The following is a 27,928-nucleotide window of genomic DNA, read 5'->3' on the forward strand; positions in this document are numbered from 1 at the left end:
TCTGGGGGCTAGTTATCTCAGATAGAACATTAAACGATTGTGGTTATGATGCTTTTGGAGCCAGTTTGAGCATGGAAGGAGTGCAGTCTCCTTTCCAGCACTAAACACGATACATGTGGACAAATCACAGTATCAGCCCAACGGGCTGTGCCAGGCCAGACTGGTTCGGCAGCCTCACGAAAGCTCCTAGATGCAAGGAGGGGCCTTGGAGGCAACCTAAAGGCAACACAGGGCCACAGGCAGAGCTTTTCCCCAGCGTCTCCTTTGGCTGGGTAAGGCAGCCTCCAGCAGTCTCATTCCAACCCCGGGGGCCCAGCACACTCTTACAGATGTGCTGATCTCGCTGGGAACTTGCACAAAGTTTGCCTGTGACATCTTGGCTTGACGAGCTATGTATCAAGCAAGGCATCAGCAACCTATTGGAAATCCTTGACCCTGGGTTTTGTCGCTCATTTGCCTTGTGGCTCTCGGATACGCGTTGACTGAGAAGGCTGAAGTCACGGCACCCGGTGGCATGCTTTATGTGCGCCCTCCGAGCAGAAGAGCCGCTGCCTGACACCCTCCTGCCAGCTCCTTCAGAGAAAAGAACAGAGCCAGCACAATTTCTTTTGCTTGGTATCCTAGGTATTTGTACCACACCTTGGAGGAATTCAGGGACTTGATGGGTTTTAGTTGCTGTTATTATTATACTCATTATGTTTACTATGACATCAAAAGGAAGCGGAATAATTTGGTGAGCATGTAGATCCTTTGGTACAGTTTTCATATAATATACTTTATCATCACTATCTGTTGATGTACAGAACTCTTTTTTTTTTTTTTTTTTTTAAAAAGAGATTAATGTTTGGCTATGAAGAGTTATTGTCTCAGGGACTCCTAAGAACCATTAGCACCAAATGACAATTAAACTGCAGGAAATGCCTTGCATCAAGATCTCTCATAATTGCTGCTAGAACATTTAGATCAAATCTGTATGCTGTCTTGGTTACTCATGGCTATCTGCCTTTTAATCTTTTTCATTTTATGACCCATGCCATTCCTTTAATTACCACAGTATGGAAAGCTGTTAGCTTTACACGACAGGAAGGGCTTCCAAAATCTGCTCTGCATTTCTATACAAGAATTCAGGTAGATAGATGTTATAGCCATAAAGCATAAAGTAGAAAATCTAAGTAAGTGGTGAGAGTAGTTAAGGGAATTGAGCTAAAACTGTGCTTGGAGCCAGGTTTGCCAACTTGGCTCTTTACGAAAGGAGGAACTACATTCCAAGGAAATTACACTGTCCCCGTTCTGTACAGACAACCACAAAATGCTCAGACTCATGCAAAAAGTCAATCAACAGGATCGACTCAGAAACTCAAGAAAACTGCTTTCTCCTACTGTAAGGTGTTTTTATCACACCTAAAAAGACTTGCATCTTTACCTGAGCTTGTATGACTTCCTCGGTGAACCAGGGCACATGTCTGCATTTATCTCAGCTGGCTAGAATCAACAAAGGTCCTTGCTTTGCATATGCAGTGAAAGTACATTAAGAGATTAATTAGTCTGTCCAAACACATGAAAAATTGGGAGCCAAACCCAAATATCTCCATATTCACTCACCTGAAGCAGAAGACCAACCTTACCCTGTGTTATTGATCATACAATTGTACAATAACAAGCATAACGTGTTATTCTACGCCACACACAGCTCCTTTCCTACTTGGACCGAGTAAGATGTTGTCAGTTGTCAGGCTGAATTATTTGCTGCAGATACCAAGCTTAAGCCTGTGCTAGAACTGGGTTTATTTTAGTACCAGTGTAGTGGTAAAGAGCCACAATAGCATCACAGGTATTTTCTTACTGAAGCTCCACAATTGCTGACTTGCATTTCAGGTGAACATAGTGGATCAATAGTGTTGTGTTGTTCAAAGTTTAGTTTCTGTTTTCCTGCTACCACTAAATAATACAATAATGGGGAAAAAAAATATCCATCCTTATGCATCCAGATGTGGAAAGCTGTCCTCCTGTATTTAAAGATCCAAATTCATCTGGAAACATACGCATGAACAAACAAGGAAGGACTTACCTTATTGTGGGTATTTTCTCTGTGTTTTTCAATTATTCTTTGTATATTTTGCACTTCTTTTCTAGTTCCTGTTCTTTGTGGAACTGATTTCTCAGCCCTTAGAATGAGTACCACTTCCTCACATGAGAAATTTCCCTGAATCCCAATAAATGCTGTATACCACCTTTTAAATTAGTCTTTTTGAGCAACATATCTGCTCCACTCGTTTGTAATATATCAGTGAGTCTTTGCCGAGGTTCGTTACAAAAGAACCTGTAGTGCCATTGTAGCCCATCACAACAAAAAAATGATTAAATAAATCCAGTTATGCTACAGACCCAAGATACGAGTTGGATTTAGAATGTTAAGATCTGAAGCAAGTTTCCAAGAAAACACTGTGCTTTATTGGACTGCAGGGGACCTACAGAAAAATATTGCTAAATGAGTATAAGAATAGCATTTTCTCCACTGCAAAGGATAGATTAGTGTTCTTGTGTTTTAATGCCTGTTAAAAATAAACCTGTCAGACAACGAAAATGCTTCTATTGATAGCTGCTGTGAATTACAATGGCATGTTGGACCCAGTAATGGACCGTGTATATTAAAGAGCATATTTTATGCTGGGAGAATTGAGATTCTTTTTTCGTATTTCAATATTGTAAGAGAAAGCTTACAGATCGGTTGAACATGCTAATGAAAGCAATTTCTTCTGACACACATGGCTGCACTGGGTATGTAGAGGATTTAGTTAATGGTAGATCCTCCAGCAATTGTCTAGGCTGTGCCCTGCCCACCGGTTCTTCACCATCAGCCATCTGCATGCACACACACCTCTCGGTGTACCATAGAAACCTCCCAGCTCTGTTATGAATGAATTTATGACCTAAATCACCGCTACTAAGTCCTGTGACTCTATGCACTAGGAAAATGCGTCATGTCAGTGTACGTATCGTGCTGCAGTAAAGTTATGTTCCCATCCTAGTGAGGATGAGTAACCTAAATTAGAGTTAAAATAGTGCTGAAGATGAGGGAACGTGGATTTTAACTCAGATTAGCCATTTGAATTCAACTCAGGGATCATTTGTATGTTTGTTGCTGACTTACTCTCTCCAATTTCCTTGTTCTTTCTGTTATTTTAACTCAAGGTAGCTAATTCAGGTTAGCAATTCTGATTTAAGAACATTTTTAATCTGTGGACATGGGAAATAGGTTAACCTCAATAAGTGTGTTACATATAACCAATCTTGTCTACAGATGCAATCGGTTAATTGGAAAGTCTGGTGAAGACACGTCCGCTGTGGGCTCTAGTCTGTTGAAGCTGATGCCAGTGCTGTGACAGATTTGCAACAACAGATTAAAGTTGGATGGATGGAGCTGTTCTCATCTCCCCCTCTCATTTGCCCTGTCCTGTTAAATGATGCTGCTGTCTCCATGGCAGGGCATCTGATCCACAGGGAATCAGGTCCTGAACTGGCACAGATTTCAGTCCAGGATGGCAAAGCAAACTGAACTCTCAGGAGCAGCAATCACTATGGTTATCCTGTATAAATTTGTCACCATGAGTCTGTCAGAGCCCAAAGTAACAAGATGTACTATCCCACTGGAAAAAATATAAAACTATATTACCAAATATTTCCTGAAAGAGGGGAAAAGGCTACCATTTGCTGACAGTAGAGTTTTTGAAATATGAATTAACATGGCTCTGCTGTTACCTAACCTGAAATGACCTGGCTGAGGCCTAAATGTATTCTTGTACAAACATGCTCTACGTGGGATACGCAGGACCCTGTCATTTCCTTTTCTGTAATAATGCAAGGAAAAACGGGATGCACCGAACAACGTACAAAACGCTTTCGTGTCAGTGTGTTGTCTTAGCTTGTGCAGATCTGTGGAGTGCTTTGTGATCAGAGTTAAATGGGACCCGAGTTGTTGAAATGAGGGCTAGGAAAACAAGCGTGACTCTGTTTTCTGGCTTCCTTGCATATGACAGCTTGAACATTACTGCGTAATAAGGCCAGGCCTGACTTGTCAATACTGTGGCAAACAGTGTGAAGAAGAGACAGGATGTTCAATGTTTACAAATTATCACCCTGGCCATAATTAGGGAGAATGAAACTTGTAGGAAAAAGATTGCCATTGGGAAGCCATTAATGGTACACAAACACTCAAGACCAAGCCTGGTGGGAAGCATCAGCCATAGCACTTGAGGTTGCCAGGCACACTAATATGACACATCATTACTAGCCACTTGCAACGGTTGACCAAAATGCATTTTCTCATCAGTTATACAAGCCAGTGTCTGCTGAGGGATGGAAAAATGAGCACATCATGACACAGGCTTTGAAAATATCTCTTACAAAAGAAATAATCCATCCACAGCTATTGCTTGCTGATACTTATCACAGGCCAAAGCTTACAAGTCTTCTGTAGACACATGAAAGACACACTGACACACAAGTCACAGGAAGGTCACAAAAGAATGAACAGCATCCATCATTCAAACCAAGTAAAGAAACAAAGGGATTACTTGTTTTCCCTTTGCAACTGATAGGCAGCAACTGGTTCTTTGACCTGTATTCAAAAAGTGCATCTACAGCCTAAGTATTTTGGTTCTAATTCAGCAAAACTCTTTTTAAGCACACACAAAAAAGTGCTTAAGTGAACTGAAATTACATTTTAGTATGTGCTAAGGAGAACTGGGACTTTTGGACCTTTGAAGAGAGGTGGGACTGAATTTTTAATTCTCCAAAGTTTTCCTCCTTCTTTGGGATGTGTTCAAGTGAAATGTGTTTGTAGTGACCTGGTCTGGAGGTTACAGAGAAGCATCTCTGTGCTGCGGACTGCAGCAGTGGAATAGAGAAAGACCCTGGGTCAAATACAGACATAAAGACGTACCGAACATCACAGGAGTCTCACTGGGGAACAGTAGAGTTTATATCATGTGAGGACTGTGAAAAAACAAATACCTAAAAGAAGGAGTTGCACATTGTACTCTTCACATAACTCCTATGTCCTCCCTAAGCTATAAATGTCTCACAGTAGAGGATGTGCCTTCTGATTTCAGGCACCTTGAGGAAAGATTCACAGTGTGCTGCAGATGGGCATTGTGGGGAACCATCTTCCCTACAGCTGCCCATAAATCTGAGCCTGAGCTTCCCATAGGTGGGAATCAGCAGATTTCTGCCTGGGAGGATGCTTGAAACACCTTAAAAGCATACAAAGGAAGGCACAATGATGGAGCTCAAATATGAGAGCAAAGGTGACTTGGTTTTCATTTATTGCTCATATTTTCCTTTCTGTAGTGATGAAATACAGTACCTATTATTCCTGGCATTCTTTGCATTACACTGAATCCCGCCCTTGCTCTTGCTGTTAAGCTTTTTGGTTCCAATCTCGATTGCTAAAGGAGTCTAAGGAGGAATTTTCTGTCTCCGGAGCACAGATTCAAACCGGAGCTGCTTCACCAGCCGGCTGTGGGCAGAGTAGCCTATCCGAGGATACTGGCCTCACATCCCAAGATGTGGTTTGAGGGAAAGAATAAGTCAGCCAGTATTTATGGCTCTCAATCCCTCTGCAGTGCACACTGGTATTTACTGTTGGACAGTGAGGGATCCTTTTTTTCGGAGACAGGAAGAATGGAGAAGATTGTAAGCTGAAGACTGAGGGGCATACTGGGTGGGAAATATATTTGGGAACATATTAAAACAAGAAGGTAGCACATGATATACTGCAACAAAGTAGGTGCCTGGCTCTCAAGTAACCCTGCATCTTTTTTCCTGTCATGGTGGTCGATCATCCTCATCTAACTATTGTCCCACCTATTGTTTTCTCTCTCCGCTGCAATCCCACCTCTGTTATGTGGGTTTAAACTTGTTGCAGTAAACAATATACCCGCCTCTGCGTTGTGTCAGAAATAGAGCACTTTTGGAATTTTCTGCTTAATCTAGTATTTGTCAGAACATGTTGACTCGTCAGAAGTGAATCTGCAGGAATGTATCAGTTTTTAGCAGTTTCTCGGGGTGGAAGTGCCGGCTGGAAGGAGGCACTTCTGCGCTGCCAGCGCTGGCAGGGCAGGGACGTGGACACGGTTGTTCTTGGATCGGGTGTGACTTCTGGGTGTTTCACGCAAACTACGAAAGCTCTTGGTTTCATCCCAGCCTGGAGCAGGAAAAATTCTGTAATAGCAAGAAGTTTCAGAGGATGAGAAAACTGTTTCCTGCCTTATACAATATATAAGTCAGGGCTCTGTGTACTGGGGCTATTTTCTAATTATAGCAATATCCCTGCTCTTTTTTCTTTTAAACTTAAATCCATGTTTGGTTTGTTTCCAGGATTCTGTTATCACTAATTAATATCAGAAAATGTTGTTGATTCGAAGGAAGATCTTCATTTCTCAGTACCAGAAGTGTGACTTGTTCTTACCAGCTAATACTTGCAAATAGCCGGTGTTTCTGATTTTTATCCCCAGCTCTCGATCATGATTCTTATCAGGTAACAGGGAGGAAGAACAATTCTTTGTTTCCAAAACCTATTATTTTGTGTAATTAATGAGGCAAGCCACAGAAGGAGTCCAGTGGACGCTGAAATAAAATGTCACAAGGAATGCAGGAGATTATTGATGGATTGTTTTAACCAATCTAGTGAAAACACTGAATTTATACACAACCGAAGCAGCTGTGGTCTACAGCCATATTTTCATTTAGCCTAAAGTCTTAATGAAATAAAAAGTCAGTACAAATTCCTATTATTAGTTTGTAATTTTCAAGGTTGTCTATTTTAAATCCTTCCAGGGGTCATAAGCATTTCTCTCGTAGCAACACTTGCTTAACTATAGCCAAACTATAAGTATTTTCCCAAAGTATGTTATCATATTGCTGTTAGAATGCATAATTGTTTTCTCCATGGAGAAGCTATATTTGGCTTAACAACTGTGTCATGACATTAACAGAAAATGCCTGGTGTGACAAGGCATAGCGTGGACACTGCACCGAAACGCTCATAACCACAGTTCATTTAATTGATCTTCAGAGGGGGTGAAATATCACACTAGTCATCTGCCTTTGGTTTTCCAAGCCACTTCAAACAATTGTGTGGAGAAGTGGGGAAAAAAAAAAGTGCTAGGTTTTTTGACTTCATCAGTTAATGGCTGTAGGTCACTCGATACCGCTTTGTTTACAACACAGTGATAGGCCTGTATCTTGCAAAGGTTCACCAGAGTGACTTAACTGCTGTGGTACAAGGCCTGAAATAAAACTTGCACATGCCAGGCACCACATGATGCATAAAATATTCTAACGATATATTACAAAACCTTGTCAACACTGGGGAAAATGACTATTCCAAGAAGTGGAGCTGGCTGAAAAAAAACATTCTTTTTTTTCCAAACTGGGCCCTTACGAAAGATAGCGATTTGGGGAGCTGGAGGGAGAGAGGGAGGGGGTTATTCCTTTGGCGTGGTGGAGAAAAGTCTCTTCCTTGGTTAATCAAAAACGTCAGCAGAACAAAAGAGAAGCCCACTTCCAGCTCAAATCTTCACATTATTTCATGTCTTTCCTACTGCTCATTTTTGAGCAGCTGTGCTAAGAACCAGTTCAGCCCCTTGAGGAACTTGCCAAATACTTTATATCCACGCACTGAAGCGCTACAAGTGTTTTGTGTGTCCTGAGTGTCCTGAGCAGATTTGCTTTCAGCTGCCTGTGCGCCATCTTGTTCTAAATCGTACCATTCAGCTGGTTTAATGCTGGTTTAATACCCACGTGGAAGTAGTCGTCTCTCTTCTGCTGCCGTACAACACACCGAGAGGGGTCTTGCAGAAGTTATCAGGAGAAAATCCTCTGTGAATTGTTCTGAAAGCAGTGAAATGGGTACCCCCAAAGAACAGTAACTAGCAGTTTCTAGCACAAGACAATTAATGACACTAAGCAAGATTGCGACACTTCTTAAACTGAAATAGTTCAGCTAATACATGCAGCCTAGAGACAGATTTCTGTTGACTCATAAACTGATGATTTAGTGTATGAAATATAACCACTGTTTCATTTAAATATATTTTGACAGATTAAATCTCTGACAATGAAGCCTTTTACTGCGTATCCTTCTGGGTTTATCATATTCCTGTTGGCCTTGCTGCAGAGGAGCCATGGACAATGCAAAGAAGCAGCTAAAAAATCAGAGATGAATTTGAATGTAAAATATGATCTTCCTAACTTCATTGCAGAAACACCGATCCAGAATGTAGTTTTGTACAAGCATCACGTTTATATTGGAGCCGTCAACAAGATTTATGTACTAAATGAAACTCTCCAGAACATCTCTATGTACAAGACTGGGCCCATTTTGGAGAACCCTGACTGCGCGCCATGCGAAGACTGCAAAGATAAAGCCAATTTATCTAACAGCGTGTGGAAGGATAATGTCAACATGGCGCTGCTCTTAGAAACTTATTACGATGATCAGCTCATCAGCTGCGGTAGTGTGTCCGGGGGCATCTGCCACCGCCACATCATTCACCCTGACAACCCTGCTGACATCGAAAGCGAGGTGCACTGCATGTATTCACCCCGGGTGGACGGAGAAGCAGATAATTGTCCCGACTGTGTCGTAAGCACTTTAGGAACCAAAGTTTTGGTGACCGAAAAGGACAGGTTTGTCAACTTCTTTGTTGGAAACACTGTGACATCTGCATTTCAGCCTCCTCATGTGCTGCATTCAATATCGGTTAGAAGGTTAAAAGAAACACAGGATGGTTTTGAGTTTCTCACAGATCAATCTTATATAGATATCCTCCCTCAGTTCCGCGACTCGTATCCCATTAGGTATGTCCATGCCTTTGAAAATGATCACTTTGTCTATTTTCTGACTGTCCAGAGAGAATCTCTTGACTCCCAGGCTTTTCATACTAGAATTATCCGCTTCTGCACTTTAGACTCAGAGATGCGTTCTTACATGGAAATGCCTCTTGAGTGTATTTTTACCGAAAAGCGGAGGAAGAGGTCCATCCGCAAGGAGGTATTCAACATTTTGCAAGCTGCCTACGTAAGCAAGCCCGGTGCTGCTCTAGCCCACGAAATGGGCCTTGGGTTGAACGATGATATTCTCTATGGCGTTTTTGCACAAAGCAAACCGGACTCTGCCGAGCCAACCAACAGATCTGCTGTCTGCGCCGTCTCCGTGCGAACCATCAACGAGTTCTTCAACAAGATTGTCGACAAGCAGAACATGAAATGTCTGCAGCACTTTTACAGGAAAGAGAGCAAATACTGCTTGAACAGGGTAAGTGACAATTAATTTGTTACAATCTGGGATGCTGGTTCTCTTTTTGCCTACTCCATTGCCAGGTAGCCGTCCCCTCAGTTTCAGTTACGAAATGTAAGTCCCTGAACATTTGAGATTATTTGGCATTGCTGATGATTCACCTCTGTAAGGATTAGTTCCTGTAAATTGACTATGAAAATCACTGAGGTCCTTACGGTGCTAAGAAAGTATTAGTGGAACAGGGGAAGAAATCCTTTTTTCAAAATTTTATTTGCAAGCAGTTATTTTTCTGCTATCTTGAGAGACTGTGATGCAAATAAATGGAACATTTAGGCAGTTATTTCTTTCAATATCTCAAAAAAGTGTTCATTAACATTCGAATCCATGTGCACTGAGGAGTCCCTGAAAATATCACTCATACTTTAAACTGTGTTAATGCTGAATCACTGCCCTCTTTAGAAAAAAATGAAAGAGGTGGTTTGGAACATGCCATGGAGAGACAGATTGTAATACCATTACTCATGCTCGATACATAAACGGTCCCACTGAAATCAGTTTTCTTAATGAAAGAAGTGTCTATGTAAAGTGTATCTGAATGAGGATACTGGTAGTCTTGGATGGGAGGGTTGCCCCTCTGCACACCGTGTGTTCAGGTGGTTGCTGCTCTCCAGCCATATGAAGTATTGCAAACAAGGGAAGCACAGAAGTTATTTCTTCCCTTCTGGACAGTGTCTGTGCCGGTCTCATGTCAGCTTTTGTAAAGGAAATGCACAATCTGTGAATCAAGTATTTTTAACGTTTATTTTGAAACCTAAAATGCTAAAGCTTTGAATTGTACCTGCGTACGCAGCAGAGCTTTAAATGTCCTCTCTGGGGAGCTTTATTTTCCCAAATACAAGAAAACTGGAACTCAGAGGTGGCATGAGGTCCTCTCCCAGCGAGCAGGGACAGAGATGTTATGGTGGGCTCTGCTCAGCCTCGTGAGCCAGCGCGGGGCCTGTGTCAGGATGGAACAACAGCTCAGCCTGCATTTGGGCTGGAGGCGATCTCTCGTGCCCCATTGTTGGGATGGCTCCTGGTGAGAGTGGGAACCGCAGGCCTTCATCACCCTGATACCACCAGAGTCCTCCTCAGCATGCCTGCCCAGCACAGGGCGTCAGGACGGGGTGCTGGCACATGCCCCTGTTGGAGATGGGAGCCTCTTGCATGACAGAGAAGGGCTGCTCTTTACTGCCAGGGGTGAGACGGGGGGTTCTAGGGAGAAGGATCTGTCACAGAGCTGCTGTGGCTTCTCCCCGGGAGTGGGAATGTGCTCCGAGGGGGGTCCGACCCCCTGAGCATCATCACATCAGCCTGGGCGTTTGGGGGACGACTGCTTGTGGCAGGCTCCAGGTGTTAAACTCAGATGTAGGCATTGCCAGCGGGTGCTGATACAGCAACCACAACAGACCTAGCAATTCATTCCCTTTTTTTCTGGAGGCAAGGCAATTTTCAGGAACTAAAGAGAAGTTAGCAAACATTCAGCACAGTAACTTCTTATCTTTCTTCACTGTGTTATTGCTGTCCTAATTTTTCATTTTAGGTCTTAATATCTTTTTTTTTTCCATTTTTCAGTTCGTTTTTTAACAATGAACATCGTTCTTCTCTGAAAGTACTTTTTTTCCTTATTCCTGGGGCATTTTATTTGTGAGCGACTCTCTTTAAAACTTGTGGCCTTTAACTTATCTCATTCTGTTCTTGCCTATACACCTGTTTCATAAGGTGATCTTTTCATAGCAAAGTATACCATTAAAATATTGACAGAATAATTTGCCACTTTTCACATGCTGGGAAGTACTTTTCTGTTTCAAAAGCTTTTACAGAGTCTGCTGCTGCTTTGCATATCAGAACTGAATGTCTTACACTGCAGACGGTTTATTATAGTTGCCCATTTTCAAGAAATGTCATCAGAACTCTGATTTCTGTTACATTAAATTCATAAAAGGAAAAATGTTTCTGTGATTTCTTGTGGTTCCTTTAAATGGCATAAAGGCAGTCAGAATTTTCTGTCCTGATTGTTTGCTTAACACTGAAATATCAAGACTGTCAAGCTTTGTCGTTCCATTTCCTTTGCTTTATTCCAGAGGACTCATTAAGGCTCCAATGAAAAGTGTCCCCTGAGTTCTTTCAGGTTTCAATTGGCCAAAAAGATTGTCAAGAATTTGCCAGGCATCCTTTATACGCTTGTTTTTCCCAGGTGTGTAAAATAGACCTGCAAGGTTGGAAGGTGAAGGGAGGGAAGAAGCAGGCTGAAGAAGGAAAGCCCATTATGTCTTATGCTTATGGTTGTGTCAGGAATGTCAACTCTGGTCTTGCAGGATATAAAATAGTAATACTAAAAAAGAATCCCAAACCCCTCAATTCTTCTTAGTCCCTTTTTTTGTACATTATAAAAACGCGCATGAGGGCATAACCCATTTTTTCCCCTTTGTAAGTCACCTTCAACTTAAAAGAAAGCTTTTATAAACTGCGAGAGTTTGTCACAGTTTATTTTGGCAAAATTCAAAACTTGCTTTTTGTAATGTAGCCAAGATGATCCTTCTCTTTGATGTTGAAAGAATGAAACCACAGACCACTGATGCAAGTGAAAGGCACTGACCACTGTGAGATTAAGTCATAGGACAGTGAAAGCCGTACAGCAGTGAATATGGTATACCACTGACTTCAACATTAAAAAGAAAAATGAGCCTTTAGCAATGTTTGCAATGGAGTGCTATCTGATAATTTACAGTTAGAGTCTGATTGATGGAGGCCATTTCATGTTACCAAAAAAAGTCCCACAAGACAATTGTACATAATTTTGTTGGACTTTGGGCAGTCCATCTTTTTAAGTGGCTGTCCCTCAGGACTGTTTAGTCTGAGGCTGCTAAAGGTAGAATTAGACCAAAATAAACCAGAATAAAACATCCAAAACACTTCCTCAACCCATTTTTCTCAGATTTTAAGCATTCAGAAAAATAATACTTCAGCTCTTCTTGATGTGGTTGACAAAGTTAGTTAGCTTTTAGCCTTCTCTCCTAAAGGAATGAAGTTTATGTGGACACACTGCTGTATGCCTGGCTTTCTGTTAGTTGTCCTGACAACCTCAACAATAAGAAATCTTAAAGATGTGAATCCAGGTGTGAATCCAGAGACAGATCCAATATACGCTCAGGCTGTGGAAGCCAATGAAGTGTAAGGAGCCCCTTTATAAACATCAGAAGGACTCACAGGGACCAAAGCAGGTATTGCTCACCCAGGGGAAAAGTCTGTCAGAACTTAGTTGGACAGCAAAGTCAACCAACCACAAGATACAAACCCAGACACAACAGTGGTTCACTTATTCCAGTGCTCATGGAAAACTTTATAAACTCAAAATAAAACATTTCCAGTTGTGTTTAAGTGAAATACATAAAAAGCCAAAGCCTGGACTCACTGAAGTCAGGGCTAGGAAAAGTGAATCTGATGGCGCATCTGATTGATATCAGATGTACCTCAGCGGAGCTGTGACCAGTTAGCACTTCCTAATAATTTCCTTCAGTGAAGAGCTGGCTGTCACTTCAATGACAGCAAGGAGGAAACAGAACTGGCTTTGAATTAAAAGAAAAATTTGGAGTCATAGTAAAGGGGTTTTATTGCCTAAGTCAGGACAAGGATATCTGAGAGGTAGCTGCTGTGGAGGGTTTTGAATCACTGTTCAGGAATCTCCTCACCCACAATGAGGAGAAAACTGGATGCAGGCTTTTAGCAGAGTTTATTTGGTCACGGTTAGTCACTATCATCAGCCCTGGTGTGGTACTTCTCAAAGCAGAGGAGTACTTAGATGAGGAGACAAATGCTGCTTACTTCATTTGCAGACATGGTCCGGTAGTGTGCACTCTATCATGGATTAAATGTGATTCTCCAAGTGAGAAAGATGAGTTGAGTTTAGCCGCGACAGTCTCAATTATACATTTGAATTGTCATTAGTTAGATTATGATCTTATGGGCTTTGTTTAGCCTTTCTGCGACTCCTACGTGCTAAACGATTGTGAGATCAGTTGTCCTCTGCTACCCAACTTCAATCACTATTGACTTCAATGGAAAAACACCTCTAAAAATGAAATCCAAATTCAGCTCTGTAAAGTTCCTGTGGTTTTGTTTCTTCTGCAGGTAGGTTCAGGTGAAAACCTAAAGTACTCCATTCACCTTACGGGAAAAGAGAAACCACAGACAGGCTTTTGCTACCATGTTCCCAACAAGTGTCCTAAAGCAAGACAAACTGGTCACCACTCCCATCAAATGAAAGGCACAAACAGTTGGAAGAACATTAAATGAAAACAGAAGATCACCAAAACAAAAGATAAAGTGACAGTAAAATAAACACATGGTGATGCTTCTTTATTACCATCACACACATGATAGATGACTAAAATTGGGTTATGCTTATATTGTAATGGAAGCAAATAATTGCTGCCTTCTCTCAGGAAACCGCAAAGGCACTTATTGATCTGTCATCCTAAGGGTACGCCTAGGAATATTTAATAAAATAAACAGAGACAAATAACTCTTTTGAGGCCCCGTAACCGTAATATCCCACACCATTTGGCTTAAAAAATTTTTGGCAGGTTTAAAAATAACACCACATCTCTCTGATTAGGAAGGGTCGATGTAGCTTATTTAGATAATCTCACAGCATGGAGGAAATCTTTTTTATATTACAACTAGAATGTGCCTGAATATTTTCCCTAAAAGTCAGGCACCAGGATCCATTGAATTGGTTCAGTCATCTATTCCTCTGGAAAGGCTATATCAAATGGCATACAGCACTCTGCCTGGCACAGAGCCTGCGCCCATCTGTACGGATTTTGTGCAAGCTTCTCTATGGGTTCTGACGTCTCGGAAGAATAAGTGAAGAGGGACTGGGTGATGGGCGACGTGCACTGACACCCTTTAGAACAGGCTTAAACCGCAGTAGTAAGGTGACAGGCTGCCTCCACCTTCCTGTTCCGTGCTCACTGCCTGTCTGCTGAACGCCCAGGTGGTACCCCGAGGGTCCCCGTTGTCCCCTGAACGATACAGCGCAAGGCAGGGTGTGCTCACCACCCAGCTCCCCTCCACCACGAGGTACACGGCCATCTCTCCCCCTGGCCATGCAACACCTGACTGGGGCAAACAGCACGGCCTAAGGAGTTGCAGGAAGAGACTGAATTCCGGTTAAGCTGCATATGAAGGAGGCACAGGCATGGGTATGGGCACAGATACGGGTATGAGCGTGTAGCGGGTATGGTATGAGCACAGGTATGGGTATGGGTATGGTTACCTCAGGCTGGGCCAGATCCAGCAGAGGTGTAACTAGAGAGGTAAGGGCTGTTCTGTCCCTGGGACGGGCCACGTGGACACCGTCACAAGGGAGTTCCCCAGAAAAAGGCAAGGCAAGGAAACTGGCAGGTCAGGGAGTTTCTTTGGAAAGTACCGCACCGCCCTGAGTGGTAAGTATCTTTGCAGACTCTTCTGAGCTCCAGGAACTATGGGGTCTGGGGGCTGACCTGTTATTCAGTCCCTAAGTGCTGCAAAAACTAGAGAGAGTTCCCTTCTCCTGATCTCCTGTTAGAGGCCTGTCTCTGTCTGCCTCCCAGTGCTGCTGCTTGGTGTTTCATCATCTTCGCGATGAAAGCTGGATTTCTCTGTGAAAAAGTAGTATCCGTTAAACTACCATTTTCTGCAAAGGGCACCGCTTTATCAGCCAGACTTACTAATAATGTTCCATTTCCAGACTTTTTAATCAAATTCTTCCACTGAAGGCAGGGTTCCCTATTGGTTATTAGTGTGGAAGAGTGGCTTCGCTGCTTTTCTCTGGAATTGGACAGAAATAATTTCAGGCAGAAAGTAAAGTTATTCTTTTTTTAACATGGATATCTACATTCTCTGGTCATGTGTTTTTTGTGTCTCTGAGTTTCAGAAGGCCTTTAAATAACACTGAAGACTAGAACTGGACATGGCATAATTTTCTTATCCTATGTAACTTTGCAAATTTGAAAACCTTTACAGTCTCACAAGAAGAGATGTCTAAAATGTAGACTAGCAGGTATGCCGCATTAAGGACACTCACTAGAGATGTGTAATATTCAGATCTAAGCCTCTTTTTCTGGGTTAAGACCAAATTCTAAGTGTCTTTTGCCCCAGATTAAGTTCCTGTCTAGTCTGCTGATGGCTATTCTGCAATGAGACCGTGTCAGCCCCTCTTGAAAGAGCAGCTTGGATTTCTTTGTAAACAATTCCATGTTCCAGAGAAAGAGAAGCTGATTCTGCAGTGCAGTGCATGCAGATCTAAGTCCTGGATTCATCCCACCTGGCTTTGGTAGGTAGTTGAGACATCTAAGTAAGCAATGAATTTTCCTCAGGTTCTGCTGCCAAGCGATGGAGAGACACATAAATCCTGACAAAGCAGACATCTGCCTTCCAGCTCACTCAGCACCAACCTTACCTCAGCAGTTTCTCTACTTACTCTACTTGATCTGACTCAGGACCACATATTGCTGTCATTATTGCTCACTAAAGCAACAGTAGGTAATTACTATCCAGGAGAGTGCTGCGTTACTCAAACTTTCTAGGTGGCATGTGGGTTTCTGATCTCAGACAGCTTTTGCATCAGAGTGGAATTACTCCTCATTTCCAAACATACGAGTAAAACCAGTCAAATCCCACAGTAAACAGTAAAAAAAATACTGCTAAGGAAGAATTTACATGGCATAAATGGTTCAGAAAACAAGTGTAGGTCACAAAGAAATTTACTTGCGCTGTCTATGCAGTGGGTGAAAACAATGACATGTTAGAGGAGGAATGATCTTGGGGAAGTGATAATACACAGCCTGTGGAAATTGTGGCAAATTGCATTATTTTCTCCTGCTTTCTGGACTCCTTTCTATCCCACACATCTCTTGCACCACTGTTTTGGCTAGACATGCAGTCGTTGTGCAATTGTTATCTTGGAATAAGAGTCCCCACACTCAGCATTATCTTAGGATAACTGGTCTACTTGGAATTCACAGCTTTTCTATTTCATCACAGCTTCCGTGTCAATAAGGACTTCTATGAAAAATGCACCTGATGTGCACTACAAACGTACAGCAAAACTGCTTTTATCAACAAATCAAACTGCTTTTATCAACAAATCTCCCATGCATTATTTTATTCCTTCAAAATGTGTAATTAGTCAGCACCTCTCCTTTGATAATCTGTATACTGAGTTAAATGTTAAATTAATATAAGGGAAATCAGCAAAATACGAAGATTACTTAGGTCCATTTTATCTGCTGAATCAATAGGATTTACTTAGTGCTAATGCACTAACCAGATTATGAGAACTAATGCAGCACTCTTCAATGACAAAAGCAAATAACTCTTTGAATGATCTCGACAATAGAACATGTAATCATCTTAATTTGTATTAACTAATTACATTTAACATGGATGTCTTTTTACCTATTACCTTAAGTGGGGCATCAGTACAGTAACTTCCTTCCCCCCTCTCATTTTAGCAGTGAAGCAGATCAAAGCAACAAGTATTAAGAGTTAGTGGGATGATACTGTGTAAAATTTTACATCAATGGAGTTCTTTAAAAAATTTCTCTCTGAGTCATAAAAAATCTGTGTAATCTTTCCATCGACTTCAGTGAGTTCTAGATCAAGTCCTTGAAGTTGAAAGTGTAGCTTAAAGGTAATTAATCCTTCAGTGATTCCCTTTAAATTGTTCCTTATTTTGCAACAAGTAGTATTTTGAAGGGCCGGTTTCCTGTGTAACGCGACCATTTCCAGGCAGTAGCAACATGTAGTAGTGGCCACTGAGCAGTGAGGATTGCTTGATTGTTTCCATCTGAAAGGACTGTTTCCAGTTGCTTGCTTTTTCTTCAAGTCTCCTACTTTGCAGTTGATAAGTGAAAAGTTTGTTCTCAGAAAGGGAACATACTTCTCCTGTATTTTATAAAAAAAACCCCTTTGAATTGCTTTCAAATACATGAGGAATATTGGGAAGAGGAGGAAGGAAGAAGAAGGAAACGATTCTTTACTTAAAACAAAAAGAGGAAGAAACTCTTTTACCTTTTAGAGTAAAGCTTTAGTGCCTCAGCAGAAGTTCTTAGAAACAGGAGAAGCCAGTCCTCTGCCACAGGCACGTTCAGTTCTCCCTGAACTTTGGGCTGAGTACACAGCGCCTATACCATCCTTCTGTCTTTTACTGGTCAAGAAGAAACCAGAAGCACGGTGGATCTGCTTCTATGGGAATTGTTTAGCACATCTTGTTTGTGTCCACTGGCAAAATTGAGCTGTTACATTTATTATTCTGTTTTTCCCTTCCTTAGGATTACAAGAAGTGATTGGTAACGGTGTCTGGTGCTACTGTGCAGAAATCTGTTTTACAAAAGCACGTAGCATTTTGAATACTGTGTTTTCAAATACTTTTCTCTTTTGATGTGACTTCTGAGTGATTTCTGAACGTGGAGTTCTGGGGAAGAACAAGTTAGTTGTTTGACAAAATGGGGCCTGAAGAAGAAAGAGTAATTCAGCATACCTAGTACCTATCACGGCCACATTAACGTGGGAATTACCTGTCTTTCTGTGCTGTGAGAGCAGCAGGTGGGGTGCGCACTGCGTATCCCCAGCAAACCGCTCTAGTCTAGCTTCCCTGTCGTCTCCACAGCAAATAATAGCTGACTCATCCATTTGGGAATACCTCTTTCTGAGGACTTACTGACCCTATCAATACGACTATGTGCAATAGTTCAATACGGAAGACCCAATCTTTTAATTGATAATATTTGATAAAGGAAGTGAAATGGGGAACTATGAATGCAATGCAATCTTGGTGCCTAGAAGGAACGCTATTTGTGTGCCTTTGGCCTGTTATTGAGCAGTACCTGTGACTAGTACACATGTACGGACAGCCCTATTTAGTTACCCACAGTTGCTTCTCTTGGAAATGCAGCAGCACATTTTGGGAATCACGCTGAAGTGACGCTGACCCAGCGGGTGAGGAGTCTCACTGTGGACTTGCAGTTGATCGTGTTGGCAAAAGCCAACATGCTACATCCAAAGAATTTCTGTTTCTCATGTTCCTCAGTTCTGGCTGGCTTCTCTTCTGTCTGTTGTATAGCGCTGGAGTTTGTTCACAAGAGATTCTTTTCTGGTCAATTACTTCCAAAAAATAAATGTGTCCATATTTTTTTCCATGTATCATCATTGAATGTGCTCATAACCGTAAAGAATTCAGACACCCTGTGACAGTTGTGTATAGTGAGAGCAGTAAATGTGACTATGATTTTTTAGAATTGCTCGTAGTAAAATCTTGTCCATTTCACAAACTTTCTGTCTTGCAAATTGCAGAGGAAAAATATTTCTTTGTGATAGCGCAGTAGAAAGCTATTTATGTATTTCTCCTCTTCTCCATTATGCTTTATTCAGTCTGACCAGCTATGGCATGAAACCACGTGAGAGAGGAGGAGGGATATTGTGCCTTTGCTAAGGGAACTGACAGAAGAAGGCATGAAGTGAACCGAGTCTGTAAATGTGCCAGAAGCCACAAAGTTTGTCCTGGTTATTTTTCTCCTCTCCCCATTTTGTCAAAGAGCTGTAAGTACAGGGATCTTAGTAGTCATCTCTGAGTCCAGAGTTAAAAAAAAAGGTATGCGACAGCTGGGAAGATTTATGAGGCTTATGAAATTTAAGGAGTAATTCCTTTCAAAGATAACGATGACAGACAGGCTAAATTTATAATGTCCCTCACATTTATTTACAGGGGACTGGGAAACAGAAAATACAGGTTCTAACTCCAGCCCTCTAACAGACCTCCAGCATCGCGCCGATCAAGTCACTCATCCTCTTTAGGCAACACCCTGGCTTCACTGAGGTATTGGGGCCAGAATTTCCCTTCGTGTGTTTCACATGGAGAGAAGCCATGATCAGATGCACTTCTCACCTGCAGAGAAATACTGCAAACTACCCAGAAAATTCAAATGTATTACAGAACAGCAAAACTGTGTTGGCTAAAAATACACAAGAAAATTTAGAGTGGAAAATCTGATAAGGTTCTTTTGTGTTCCTCACAGTTACTCTTCCTGTTCAGAGTCTGCTGTTCACATAAATTCTTCACCATTATGTGCTCGATTCCAGTAAGACACACTCCTGAAAACTGCAGTTTTATTATTCATCTTAATTCACTGACCTCCACAACAGAAGAGATAAGCAACTCATACACTGTCTCCGCTTTTAATCGGCTTGGGAATCAATTTGTTATGTAGAGTCATCTATTCATTCACTCTACAGCAGTTTCTCTGTAAAAGGATTTTTGCCATTTGCAGATACCAGGATCCAGCTCATTTAGCAGTAGCCCATTTCCCCCTGCTCTATGTTGTGCCATAGAAATGCTCGAAGGAGAAACATTTTTGGCACTTCTAGGTGCCGACTTCTCTTGAGGGAGACTCCGAGGATACACAGCAGAAAACAGAAGTTGATACTTAGGAGTCTGATTGCTGACAGCCAACAAGTTAAAAGTCATATAAACAAACCAGCAGGAAAGACTCCTGATTATTCCTACTTTCACTCGAGTTCTCCTTCATAACTGTAGTATTTTACAATCGACACTAGGAAATTTTACCTAGTTACTTTCAGACCATTTCTCCAATTTGTCAAATTAAATTTTAATTTTAATGATTCCCTCCAAATCGCTCACAAGACGGAATTAGATGATCTGCAGTTATTAAGTCATTAATTTCTACTTTATTCAAGACATTAAACGTAATATCAAGACAGTACACATAATATCACTTGCTAATTGAGCACTGCATTTAACTAAGAAGAACAGGTTTTGGCCAGGTCTAGAGGGATGAGCCTGGAGGAGCGTTTCTCCAGACTGCAGTTGCTGCAAATTAACAGAAAAGCTCCCTAGAAGTGTTTGGTTAAAATTTTGATTTATTTTTTTTTTCCCTGAGTCCAGCTATTCAGACTAGAGACTAGACTCTATGATCACTTCTATTCTGACACTAACCTAACTGAGTATTTTTTTGAGATTGTCATTAGGGGCTTTAAAATCTCCTCCCCACTTTGCACTTCTGGCTTCAAATGTGCAACTCTGTCCGAAATACTATGTTTATGCTGACTGAATATGATATATAAATTATCGGTTAACTGCCAAACAGCGACAGCTCCTAATAGCCCAGCTCAATGATGTTTAGAGACTTTTTTGGCACGTTCTTCTTCTGTGGACCGAATCCAGGCTAAATTCCGAAATACCACAACTTCCCCCCTATGAACAAATAAGATAGCGTTGGTTATCTCCTACCCTTCTGGACACGGCCGAAAGGCAGGATTTGCCCACACCTCTTTGCATTTCAGTGTCACACCTACACCAGCTTCACAAAGCCCTCGCTATGAGTCACATGCGCACAATTGGCACCTCTCGTCCTACCAGAGAAGCAATATAGCTCAGCCCAAGCACTTACCCGCTCTCTAATCGCCCGTTTCAATAGTTGTGTGATTTGTCACTGGAACTTGGCATAATATCCAGAGTGCATCATCTGACATCAGTTATTTTTCCACATTGACAGCCAAATGGATACTTAGTGTACACTGAGAGAGAGGGAGGGAGGGAGAGATTCAGGCTTCAAAGAGTTAATTTAAAGCCGCTTCGTTGCTGAAGTTTTCTGTGTTATCAATCTTCCTTGAGTTTTCTAAGTAGCCTTTTAATCTCTGCATTTCTACTGAGAGATCAAAGCCTTCCTATTTCTTAAACAGCTAACCTTACATTATGGTTAAGCCTTGAAGCGCCAGGTTTTGTAAGAGAGCCATATGTGGCGCAGTCTGCAGGTTCTTGGGCAGATACCCAAAATTACAACATCTCTGAGGAAGGCTGCGCTGACTTTGTGGCTGAACCGACTTTGGGGAAGCTAGGAAAGGTGTTGGGGCAAGCAGGAAGATCTAGCCACTTGGTAAAAAGAACTCGAACGGGGTGTCATGAGGCGTGTCAGGATGTTCAAATTGTGTCGAGATGACTACACAGGAGGAAGTACTTTTTTAAGGTTAGCACAGAAACATCTCTCCCCAAAGTCATTTGCTTATGGAAAAATAGGAGTTACAGCAAAGAGCAGAGATCCCAAGTTGGGGGAGGGTAAATTCAGAAATCTGGCTTATTTCAAAAAGCATGAAAACTGTACATCTTTCTGCACTTGAACTATTCATACTCATTGTATGAGTAATCTTTGCACAGATGTTTCAGAAATACTTTTAGAATGGATAGGATATGAGTGCAAAGGACAAGCTCTTAGCTTGTTTGGTGGCCAAAGCAAAGGAAAGCTACATTTGTCCCTTGTTGATCAGTCAAAAATATTTAAAGTGTATACAATGAATGTTCAGTGTGCCTATTGCAAAGCATTAGTTCAGTTCCTGCTGAGCAAAACACACCATACTTTAACAGTTAATACCAAAACTAATACAGCAAACACTTTAGCATGTGGATAACCAAACTGTTAAGTCACTGCTGCATCAGATCTAATGTGGAAGCCTTCTTTCTGTGTCGTTAGGCAGTGCACAGAGATTTCAGTTGCTCTTGTTTGGTCTTACGCAGGTTTTTACCTAAACGATACAGTAAATTGATGGAGCATCCAGAGAAAAGCTGGCACCACTGCTGGCTGCAGCTCCTAGGGATCACAGAAAACTTCTCCCGCCAGTGCTGTTGCTGTGTACAGTTCAGAAACGTTACGAGTCGACAGCAAAGGACTGAGCTATTAGGTTGAACATTTTGCTAATAGTATTTTCAATGCCTTATTTTTTTCTCCAGATTTCACCAGAGTTAAGCCGGTGAGAAATTCTTGGTTCATTGCTTTCTTTCTCATAGTACTTTGGTTATAGGTAGTAGAAGGAAAACCATCTGAATCAAGAAAATAAGAAAATAGAATTTTACTCCTACTTATTCTTTAAGGCTGTGATCCGGATCTATTGAATTTAGTGGAAAGACTCTGACTGTCTTTAAGAGGTTTAATTCAAGCTTGTTAAAAAAATTTTAAAACGTGTGTAAAATCAAACATAACGAATCAATAAAAAAATTAGGAAAAATGAAGCTCTCTATTGATTTCAACAGAGGGAACCACCATAAGATCCTTTATCATCTCCCTACATATTTATTCATAAAGTATGTCACAGTGGGAACTTGCTAGATGACTTCCAAATTTAAACTGGTTAGGGATCCTTTAGGGGGTTCCTGGTTATTATCTGTACGATCTCACCAAAACAGATGATGTAGTATCAATAGTAATGGCATTATCAGTTAATAGATTACTATTGAATTGTCAGGACAGCAGGTTATATTCTTCTCTGGAGATAACTTAAAGTGTATTGTTCAAGAATTTTTCCAATGAAAATTAAAAACATGTAATCTCTATTCCCAAAGTGAAAGAGAAAATCCTGCAAATGCAGCAACTATTATAGTACACGCAAGACATATAGAGATTGGACAAAATACTGCATGAGCCATAGTTGATCAATATAATAGCCTAAGTAATTATAAAAAGCTGGCTTCCCCATAGTTTCATTTATATATACAATCAGAAACATATTTTTCCTGGCTTATCTCCCTTTTCTCTTTCTCCATCTTTTTCTCCCCTTTTCTGTCTTATCACTGAAAAAGGTGTTGAAAAGAGAATAGAAAGAGACGAATACAGGAAATTGTTATTTTAATGCAAAAAAAGGTTTAAAAAATTGCAACATTTTTAGACAATCATTTTCTAGGAATCACTGTTTTAGAAGCAGGTGTGTTGCTGGGCAGGCTCTGCAGTCAAAGAATTCTGAGATCCTTGGAGAAGCAGCATTACGGAAGTCACTTAAGAGGAAGGATACCTTGATATACGGGCTTATACACATACCATCTGGTTAAATAAAAACCCTATGTCTTATTCCTAATAGACAGGATTAAAAAAAAAAGTTAAAAGAAACATTCCCGTAACATTAAGAAGTCGTTGCCTTCCTCGTGGAACATCATAACTGATGAAGCAATTAAGTTTGAAACATTTTAAAATACTTTTGGTCAAATGCATTTGTGCTAAATGACTTCACTCTGACAAAGATCTATTCCTACTCGTAAAGACAGTACTCATCTGTACTTCATTTTCTAACAGGCTTTTTCAAGAAACGCTTCATACTGCAGAGCACAAGATGATGAATATCGCTTAGAAGTTACGACTCCTTTGCAGAGGGTTGACTTGTTCATGGGACAGTTCAACAGTGTCCTGTTAACTTCGATATCTGTCTTCACCAAAGGCAACCTCACCGTTGCTAATCTGGGAACGTCAGAGGGCCGCTTCATGCAGGTAACTATTACTATGACACCTTCACAATAAAAAAAAAACAGACCGGAGTTTAGCAGGGTGGTGAAAAGTGAGGAGCAGTGTTACCCCAGTTGAGCAGGGCATTAGAAAATTGAAATTGCTGAGTAAAATAAGAGCTTCTGGAATATAAACAAAGTGCCTAATAGAGCATTCAGCATTTTAAGTGTTTATATGGACTTTGTGGTGAGAAGCAATGGTTGTGGAGTAAATTCCACCATGATCTCCACTTAGTCCAGCTGGCTCAGTTCACAGAGCAGTTTTGGTCCATACAAACTAGATTTCTTTCAAAGGAAACTAAACTGACAGCTCAGTCTTGGATACACATCAAATATGCTCCAACCCCAGCTGGGGCAGGAAGGTCCAAAACAGTGATTGATTCTTCAAACAGCTTCTGATATACACTTCATATGGTCATTTGGTCTAGAAGATCAGATTAAACCTAATTAAAATTCCGAGACAGCTTATAGTGTAGAAGAAGGAGCCTCAGCATTAGCTATTTCTATATACTGATGCACTCCCCTGGCACCAAATTACTTGCTAATGTACCCATAGCCTATGACTCACAGCTGTAGAATTGAGATTAGCTCCTCCTCCACCTACTTTCAAGTTTCTCTGAGATTTTCAGGCTCTTGCTCATTCTTTTCTCACTGTTCTTTTGGACAGCAATTCTTCCTGTTCTAAATCAGATTTTCCATAATAAGTGGTAAATCACCCTCCTGAGAAGTCTGTCTCCCTCCACCGAGTACATAACTAATCTAGACAGGTAGATTACACTACATGACTTCTTTGTGGGTGACTAACAAAATAATTCTAACTCACAGGGCCAACAATCTTTTAAAAACCTGGCAGTCAAACTCAAGCATCAGAAGACAAAATACTTTGAAAGCACCAAGGGCTTCCTTTATTCTCCCATCTTATTTCAAGTGCAGTCATCCTGCAGTGGCCAGCCTGGAGAGCTTGGCTTCTCCAGCTGCCACAGGGTCCAGCCTGGATGTGCATCTCAGCCTGGATCCCTCTTGCACCCAAGGACCTGCGTCCTTTTACTCTGCCAGTATTATCTGTCTTCTGGTGGGCTTCCTGAAGTATTGGCAGTCTTTGGCTCTTCTTGCTCCGCAGGCTGCAGAGTTATCAAAGTTAGTAGTGTTGTGTCCCAAACATCAGTACCTGAAACCTGATGAGATTTGCCGTCATGAGCTGCTGTGACCTTCCAGCTTTCCCATTTCCCAAAAGCTTCCATTAGAAAACACTTGGGCCTTTGCACCTTTTCACGAAAGTCTTTGTGTGGTGTAAGTCATCAGATAAGATTAACTAACAAGCCTTCCCTTTCTTCTCTCCCTTCTCCTCATTCTGTGTCCTTGCCGCATAGTAAGTAGGATTATATATTGGCCATAGTATTTGTTAACCCAGTCTTGGCACCCTTTTTGGACAAAGGGAATCCTATACCTCCATTTATGTCTTCTGCACAGACTGGACACAGAACCTGCCCCACAATGCAAAATCCATAATGCTCCTACAGGGAGGGATGTCAAAGCGATTTACCGTAAAGGACTGATGAAAAACTGGAGAAAGTCATATTTCTCTTTCCCCCTAAAAGACAGGAATTTAACAAAATGCTCAGGGACAACCCTGCCAGTTTTACCTGAACTTCCCATGATGACCTTGGTAACTCGAAGCTGCAGTTTGTCTTCAGTGCAGGAAAGGCAAATGCTAAGAGCTATGCACTGAGCACAGGAGCAACCTACGCTCTGCTCTTAAATGTAGATACTGGTTCACACAGTGAAAATAAGCAATTTGTTTAACCTTTCTGAAGCCATTTCCTTATCTACAAAATACAGTTAATAACAACTACTGCTTTACTCATAGCATTTCTTCTGGGCTGTCACAAAGCTTTTAGGGAGGTTTGGTGGAAAGAGCAAGGCAGCATTATTTTTATTTGCAACATTCTTTAAATTATTCATTCAAGTCCTGCACCACACACTTCATTCAGACATTTGCCCAACTCAAGGAACAATTAAAATATTTCCAGAATACATTTCCCATTCCAGGTTCAGTTACAGATCAAAAGAAAGGCTATTGTGTAAACTGCACATTGCCATTAGCAGAAATATTCTCATCATTGAATTAGATTGGCTTGAGCTACAGGGGGAAGTCATCATTGGGCTCATATTGTAATAAGTAGGAACTCTTTCTTTGAGGGTTTAGTGAAATCAGCAGGAGAATAAGCATATTGACTACCTTTAATGACGCTACCTTCAAATAAAAAGGTCAGTGTTTGTTTTGCCTTTAAATGATCTTGAAAGTGATAGTAGGTCTGTAGGATACAGAAGACACAGCTTTTTGCAGAATTTGGTGTTCACTTGCATTAAATCGTTTTTTTTCACTAGCAGTTATCTAGGAAGTGCTTTCAAACATGTTCATTAGCAAATGTCCAACTAAAGCAGATTTGCAGTGTTTCTATGGAAATATAGCTATTAAATGCAATGAGATGGAGATCATTAAAAATTGAGCTATTAAACGACCATTAGTGAAGTAAAATGGGTTAAAAAAAAATCAGGATAATATAACAATGACTTAATTAATCAAAAAGAAAACCACTAACAATTGCCCATGTTTTTTAGTGAAGAAATGTAATGATGTTCTTTTTTACTTCATTCACAAATCTACTGGAACATATTGCAAAGAATCCTCAGGCTGTCACTTATTTCGCACCTCACTTTTGCACAGTCATTTGCACTCATATTTTTAACTCTTTGTACTTGCAAATATTGAATTTTCCTTTGCAATCTCCTTGTAACTTGTAGCTATTCAGAGCTGACTGTATCCCTTCAGACATAGGTATGTTTCCAGAGAAAATTAGTTGCAAAATTCTACCTGTCAGGGAACCTGTTTTATAGCTGGTTGTATTGTATTCATATCTTGCAAACGTATTTTCATGCCAGCTATTTAAAAGCAAAAGAAAAAAATATTCACATATAGGTTTCTAAAATTAGAAAATAAGCTCAGCCCTTCCAGTGAATCCAGTTCATCTTGCATCCTCTTTGAAATACCAGACCTTACCATATTTAGACAATTTAGTTTGTGACATAAATTTCAGCACTAACAGTCATCCATGAGATTAAAAGAAATAGTCCTACAGTACTTCTCTCTCTGACAACCGCACCCTGAAGTGCCCAAATATGAAACAGCTTCGTGGAAGTAATGAACTTTTAATTCGCATTTTTGCTGTATTAATTTAGGTCTTCCTTTAATTGTTATGAAACATTTTGGGGAAAAAAAAATGTTTAAAACATAGTGATCATGTCACCTAAATTGAATTGAAGCTTCAAGCCTGCACGAGGTGCAGCAGCAAGCTGCCGATGCTCAACCCAAGAGAAATTTCTTTGAAAATGTTTCTCATATTCTCCCATTATACTTCATATCATAAAATCGTAGAATACCAGGGTGGAAGGGACCTCAAGGATCATCTGGTCCAACCGTCTTGGCAAAAGCACGGTCTAGACAAGATGGTCCAGCACCCTGTCCAATGATGGGGAATCCACCACCTCCCTGGGGAGATTATTCCAATGGGAAGTGGTGGATTCCACTTGCTTTTACTTGCTTATACTTGATCAGCAGCCAGCCGCTTAATTCTCCTTCTTTACCTTCTTTACTTTTTCTTGCAGTCTTTCCATCTCCTTTTGCACTTTATTCTGTTTATCACTCTCTGCCTTCCTGCTGACCCCTCATCTCTGACCCTGTTTCCATCTCCATCCATTTTTCTCTCTTTACGACACAACTACAACACAGCACTGCTGCACAAGACAACAGAAGGTTTAACATGTAGTTTCTGAGAGCAAAGTTCTTCCTTCTGTAGATGATGGCTACCTGATTATGGGGGTTTGATCTATTTAGAACCATATCACAATGAATAGTTTCTGTCTTTACAAGTGATTCCGCTGAAGCTTATGGCATCACCCATCAAAACTGTGCTAATGACCCAACTCAGAATATAGCCTGTATTTTGCTTATTTTAAAAAAGCCATCTGGGAGCCAGTAATACTCAGAATGCAAAAGAAGGTGTGCTTTATCCAACCAAGGTATAGTCACCTCTTGTTTTCCACTTGTGCTTTTAGTTCGATTAAAGAGAATTATTCACTTAAACAGCTCTGGAAAGCTCTAACACTGGAAAGGAAATACAGCCTCCTTCACTAAATGTTTATTGTTTTTCAGCCAAAATCTAAAACTAAAATCAAATCGATCTGGATGGTCCAAATACAGA

At 40.9% G+C, this 27,928-nt stretch overlaps 1 protein-coding gene across 4 annotated transcripts in view; it reads left to right on the top strand.

Moving 5' to 3' along the window:
• The window catches only part of MET (MET proto-oncogene, receptor tyrosine kinase), a 102,033-nt gene that overhangs the window by 20,281 nt on the left and 53,824 nt on the right, over positions 1-27,928 (top strand). For all 4 annotated transcript variants that reach the window (XM_054207293.1, XM_054207309.1, XM_054207300.1 and 1 more), the window contains 2 exons: positions 8,105-9,319; positions 23,461-23,652. In XM_054207293.1, the coding sequence (XP_054063268.1) occupies positions 8,120-9,319; positions 23,461-23,652 (1,392 nt within the window). In that variant the 5' untranslated portion in view covers positions 8,105-8,119. The remainder of the gene's footprint in view (positions 1-8,104; positions 9,320-23,460; positions 23,653-27,928) is intronic.

Source organism: Rissa tridactyla, chromosome 1 (genome assembly GCF_028500815.1).
Source record: "Rissa tridactyla isolate bRisTri1 chromosome 1, bRisTri1.patW.cur.20221130, whole genome shotgun sequence".
In the NCBI taxonomy this organism is placed as follows: domain Eukaryota; kingdom Metazoa; phylum Chordata; class Aves; order Charadriiformes; family Laridae; genus Rissa; species Rissa tridactyla.